The sequence below is a fragment of the Osmerus eperlanus genome, chromosome 25 (assembly GCF_963692335.1).
Source record: "Osmerus eperlanus chromosome 25, fOsmEpe2.1, whole genome shotgun sequence".
Lineage (NCBI taxonomy): Eukaryota > Metazoa > Chordata > Actinopteri > Osmeriformes > Osmeridae > Osmerus > Osmerus eperlanus.
In genome coordinates, this window is record NC_085042.1 from 1,712,994 (window position 1) to 1,719,108 (window position 6,115).

The following is a 6,115-nucleotide window of genomic DNA, read 5'->3' on the forward strand; positions in this document are numbered from 1 at the left end:
GAATGTAATCACTTTTCAGGATGAATTAAGTATTATTTCAATGAGCTGTAAGTGACCAACCAATTTGAGCACATCTATATCTGCTTGCTTCCTCTCTGACTGTGTCTGTCTTCCTGTCTGTGCTGCAGTACTTTAAGGATGTGGAGGAGGCAGAGTTGGTTGTGCAGGTTCAGAATAGCACAGGAAAGCTTGTGTCTGCTAACATGTGTATCGGACTAGAGAGAGACATGCATGGAATCATCCCAGGGTACTGTGCTGTCAGACTGGTGAAGGCTGGTGAGAACCATCTCAGATTAAAAACATCTCTCTCATTGCCATTGCTGTCTCTCATTCCTATCATTTATAGTACTTGTCTGTTGCCCGAAACAGACAACAGGTGATTTGCGCAATCACCCTCTTTCTGCCCAGATTATCGTGGTCAGCTGTCTTTTTGACCCCATGACCTGTGTGGAGGCTGTGAAAAGGGTGGAGGGTGTGGACAAGGCTGGGCTCTCTGCTGACTACATCGTGCAGCATCTCACCCTCGACAACATGCAGGTGCACACACTCAATCTCTCTCACACAGACACACAACATACCCATATACTAACAGATTGATAGGGTTATTACTAAATACAGTAACTACTTTATTGAAAGGGAGGCTGCTCAGGTCATGAACAGCATTCCGTTATCCGTGGTCATCTACTTATGGTTAGTAAAGTTCATGTCCTAAATTATGAGGAGAACTCTCCCACAGCAGTAAACTCCTGTGGGTTAAACTAGTAACACCTACAGTAGCCCCATTCACGACCTGGAGGGCAGGAACAGAAGTAAACACAGGCCTTGTGTAACTGGGTCTGCCAATCAGAGCCTGGCATAGGCAGACCCCTCCCCTGCTGTGGACAGTTATATAGCGTCTCTCCACAACATCTGCTACCTCTCACACACCCAGGAGTCAGCGAGGTTCCCCTTCCAGTTAACTGACCACATAGCTGAGGAGCAAGCTCTGAAGACATGGCACCATCAGGAACCAGGGTAAGAGGATAACAATCACAGGGTAACAATCACATCTCAGCCACAGAGATATAAGAAGATCTCAACTACATTATTGCATGGTACAGTGCCGTAAAAAGATGACATCAAAATGCAACATCAAATAATTTGGTGGGCACAGGCTGCGAGACAGAGGTAGCAGCTGAACGCAGCTCACCCTGCTATGTGGATTTCATCTGTGGGAATTTAATTTGTGCCTCATTGTACCATTTTTGCATATTTGCGCTACATTTTCATTTATCATTTGTTGTTCATGCATGCAGATTACTGAAACGATATGTTTAAGTAAATATATGTACAGTGGGAAAACTTGGGTACACCTTGCATTAAACCATTAACATGAGAATGTAAAATGTAACTGAATTCTAAGTATGCCAAAACCAAGCTTGACAGGAGCCACATGCTTGCACTGACTTGTTTGTAGTTCAAAACAGAAGCTTAGGGCTGAGGGAAATTATTTTAGCATCAGGCTGGAAATTGAGGCATAACAAATGTTGTATTTGTTGCAACTGGCATTTGCTGGTTATGGCATGTCAATGATTTTATTCATCAGGTGTACTAACAATTAGATTGATCGTCATGATCATTTACGTAGGGCGTACTGGAACGTCTTAATGCCGGTGAGGTGGTAATCGGAGATGGGGGTTTCGTGTTCGCCCTGGAGAAGAGAGGGTATGTGAAGGCTGGACCATGGACACCGGAGGCCGCCGCGGAGCACCCTGAAGCTGGTAAAATTCTTATTCTCATCCACTTTCAATCAACATACAAGATGTGAACTGGAACTTTCGTGGCCCTCCCTCAGTCTATTTCCATTCCCAAGATGCAGAAATGGAGAGATCCCACTTAGGAATTCCGTGTCCTTCTTGTGATTTTCAGTGCGACAGCTGCACAGGGAGTTCCTGAGAGCGGGAGCAAATGTCATGCAGACGTTCACATTCTACGCCAGCGATGACAAGCTTGAGAACAGGGGCAACAGTCTTAGCTTCACAGTAAGTAATACAACATGCGTAACACTTTTATTAGGGGTGACGCATATCTAGATGTTTAAATATGCTGTTGCACATAATAAATAAATTCATGGATTGTAAGTATTTACGTTAGTAGTAACATGCCAATGTACCCTACCTGTTGTCTCCCACACATGTGGCACTGACAGACTACCTTTTAACTGTGTCCCACCTGTTCACCAGCCTACGTTGAACTGTCCCACCTGTTTACCTATGCAGGGAGCCCAGATCAACGAAGCAGCCTGTAACCTCGCCAGGGAAGTAGCCAATGAGGGGGATGCCCTGGTTGCAGGGGGCGTGTCCCAGACACCCTCCTACCTGAGCTGTAAGAGCGAGACAGAGGTGAAGGCCATTTTCCAGAAGCAGCTGGATGTCTTCATCAAGAATAAAGTGGACTTCCTGATTGCTGAGGTACAGAGTGGAACGTATTTCAACTGTATTTTGAGTACATAATGCAATGGCCTTCACAGGGAAAAGGGCATAGTTTTGCTGCAAGGCCTTAAGAACACTGAGAAACAGGTTGTCTATGCTGAACACACAAAGACATACTGAATCTGTCTGTCTGTGCTGCAGTACTTTGAGCACGTGGAGGAGGCAGAGTGGGCTGTGCAGGTTCTGAAGAGCACAGGAAAGCCTGTGGCTGCTAACCTTTGTATCGGACCAGAGGGAGACATGCATGGAGTTAGCCCAGGGGACTGTGCTGTCAGACTGGTGAAAGCTGGTATGTATTCAAGCCCACAGTTAACGGCTTCACTGATACCTGTCATCACAATAAATAAAATCAAATGAATTATAGGACACTAAATGGTTAATTATCCTTACTTTTAGTTTCATAGGTTTGTTTACCTGACACTAATTATAGCCCATATGAGTTGTGACAGTGTGCATCTGATGGCTGTTTCCACATATCAAGACAACATCTAAAAAGACCTCCCTTGGCTCCAGTAAAACTCCCATCTCCAGGCCTCCCTTAGCATCAGAAAACCTCCCATTTCCAGACCTCCCTTAGCCTCAGTTAACCTCCCATCTTCAAACCTCCCTGTGTGAAGTTCTGAACCCCAGTTATAGGCTTCTCTGAAGCCAGACCAGCAGCTTACTGGATCCCTGACGGTGGTATGTGTTCCAACCCTACCCAGGTGCCGACATTGTGGGGGTCAACTGCCACTTTGACCCCATGACCTGTGTTGAAGCTGTGAAGAAGATGAAGGAGGGAGTGGAGAAGGCAGGTCTCAGAGCCCACTACATGGTGCAGCCTCTGGCCTTTCACACCCCCGACTGCAACTGCCAGGGTTTCATTGACCTGCCAGAGTTCCCCTTTGGTAGTACACACACACACCCACACACTTGTGCACACATACTCACACATACACACACAAACACTCATACATGCATGCACACATACACAGTTACACACTCATAATCCAAAGAGATAGCACCACCTGCTGTCTAATACTAGTATTATGGACCTTCTATGTCTCAGGCCTGGAGCCTAGGATCCTGACTCGCTGGGACATGCAGAAGTACGCCAGGGAGGCCTACAATGCTGGGATCCGCTACATTGGTGGCTGCTGTGGGTTTGAGCCCTACCACATTAGGGCCGTGGCTGAGGAGTTGGCCCCGGAGAGGGGGGGCCTCCTCCCTGCAGCCTCAGAGAAGCACGGACCCTGGGGGGGCGGTCTGGAGATGCACACCAAGCCCTGGGTCAGAGCCAGGTAAGACTCTCCAGAAGAAATATTCTCTCTTACTATCTTTTTCCAATCTCTATTTCATTACTTCTGTCTCTCTCTCCTCCAGAGCACGTAAGGACTACTGGGCGTCCCTGAAGCCAGCGTCAGGACGACCCCTGTGCCCTTCCTTGTCCTCCCCAGACAGCTGGGGCGTCACCAAGGGTCATGTCGAGCTCATGCAGCAGAAAGAGGCCACCACCAAGGACCAGCTCAAGCCACTCTTTGAGAAGGCCAAGACCCACTAAACCGTTCCAGCCTGCCTACTGGTGTGGGCACTGAGTAAAGCCTCACTGCCCTGGAATTCTCCTGGAGCTCATCAACTAGAGCTGTATATCTGATGATCTTCTTTAACATCTGCACAATGCTTGTGTCTAAGTCGGAGTGTTTAAAATAGCTAAACTGTGCTACGGCTAACTTTGATACAGAAAACTGTGCTGTAGCTAACATTACTTTGAAAAATTGTGCTATAGCTAACTGGTCTATGGCAAACTGTTATGAGATACTTCCCTTGCTGTGCAGCAATCACTGCACACGGTCTTAAACGTCAAAGTCCCTCACTAGAGACAGAAGAGTATTTATGTACTCTTTCTTAGTAGATAGTAAATGTTGCTTGTGATTAGTGATAGGGGCTCTCAAGTTTTATCAAAAGTTTGCCGTGAGATTACCATACCTGTCAACTCTCAAAACGTACCTCCGTATGCCTGTGCCTCGACCATTATTATACATAACGGGACAAGTTATCCCTTCTCAGCGTGAGAAATACAAGGTGTTGCGTGAGAAATGGTTGAAATGAGTGATTCTTACAGCAAATGCATGAGACTTGAGAGCCCTGAGTGAATGTGCCCTGCATGAATACGTCAAGCTGTGGGGCCTCTTTCACACTTTCAACAAGATTGTGTAGCCATGTATAATAAAATATGACTTTGTAAAACGCTACAGGTGCTGTGATTGTTTACTGTTGTGGCATCATTTTAATTGACATCGGAGGCCTGTTCCATAAAGGCCGTCGGAAAATGAGTCAGTGACAGATTACACAGTGGCCTTGAAACAGTTATCAACTCATTGTGAATTCGGAAATCACTTAGATGAGGCACTAAGAGACAGATTTATCAGTGGATAAAGAGTGGAGGCCGTTCAGCGAAAATTGCTAGCAGAAAAGGATGTTACATTCAAGAGTGCATGTGACATAGCAATATCCATGGAAATGTCATCCAAAAATACACTGGAATTTGCAGGAAAAATCTGAGACACTGTAAATGTAAATCAAATAGCCCAAAATAAGGTCATTAAAGGAGGTTGGAAAGGGAAGACGAATGGAGGAACTCAAATGACACAGAGAACGGAAAGTAAAGTCTACCAGCCTTGTTACCGATGTGGAGGCAAGCATGCGGCCCAAGTGTGTAGGTTCAAACAAGAAAACTGCCACTATTGTTCAAAGATCGGACACATTGCTAGGATGTACCGGAATAAGAAGCTGCATGGACAGACCCAATATGTCCAGGAAGAGATAGAATCAGAGGATAACGAAAATGAGAATGAGCTGTTTGGAGTATATACAGTTTACACTGCATCTGATTGCATTGCGTTGTCCATTAACATAGAGGGGGAAATGGTCAACATGCAGGTGGACACCGGAGCTGCTGTGACGCATGTATCTGAAGTAGTGTACAAGGAAAAACTTTCCCACTTAACCATAGTAGAAAGTAACATGCAGCTTCCTACTTTCTCCAGTCAAAACATACCAATAGTGGGCCGAGTGGAAGTAAATGCAGAATACGAACAACAAAGAGTCAAACTACCTCTGGTGATAGTCAAGGGTGACAGACCTGCTTTGCTGGGACTGAATTGGTTGAATCACATGAAACTAAACTGGGCAAGCATATTTTCAGTGCAGTGGATGCTGATGTGGAGCAAATTCTACAGCGATATAATGGAGTGTTTGCTGAGGGTCCAGGAAACATGTGAGTTTAAAGCTAAAATCAACATGAAGCCTAATGCAAATCCTGTGTTCCAGAAAGCAAGGCCAGTACCATATGCACTGAGGGAAGCTGTTGAGAAAGAATTGAACAGACTTTAAAATCTTGGTATTATCTCCAAAGTAGAAATAAGTGAATGGGCTTCTCCAATAGTGTCTGTACCAAAGGCCGACAAGTCACTTCGAATCTGCGGTGATTACAAGGGAACAGTCAATCAAAGTGTGGAGGAAACCTACCTGTTGCCAAACACGGAAGACCTCTTTGCCACACTAGCAGGTGGGACATTGTTCACCAAGTTGGATTTATCACATGCCTATCAACAACTACAGCTTGAGAAAGATTCTGAAAAATATCTGACAATAAACACTCACCG

General features: G+C 45.5%; 1 protein-coding gene across 1 annotated transcript; it reads left to right on the forward strand.

The window, feature by feature from the left end:
- Positions 1-855: 855 nt before the first annotated feature.
- On the forward strand, positions 856-4,702 carry LOC134011943 (betaine--homocysteine S-methyltransferase 1-like). The gene is made up of 8 exons (XM_062451495.1): positions 856-1,014; positions 1,628-1,760; positions 1,909-2,021; positions 2,259-2,450; positions 2,613-2,760; positions 3,176-3,358; positions 3,520-3,751; positions 3,834-4,702. The coding sequence occupies exons 1-8, from the start codon at positions 994-996 to the stop codon at positions 4,009-4,011; spliced, it is 1,200 nt and encodes a 399-aa protein (XP_062307479.1). The 5' UTR covers positions 856-993; the 3' UTR covers positions 4,012-4,702.
- Positions 4,703-6,115: the final 1,413 nt, after the last annotated feature.

Coding starts and splice junctions, on each gene's coding strand:
- LOC134011943 (XM_062451495.1), top strand. CDS start 994: ATGGCACCATCAGGAACCAGG. Junction 1,761..1,908: donor CGCGGAGCACCCTGAAGCTG/GTAAAATTCTTA, acceptor TGTGATTTTCAG/TGCGACAGCTGCACAGGGAG. Junction 2,761..3,175: donor TGTCAGACTGGTGAAAGCTG/GTATGTATTCAA, acceptor AACCCTACCCAG/GTGCCGACATTGTGGGGGTC.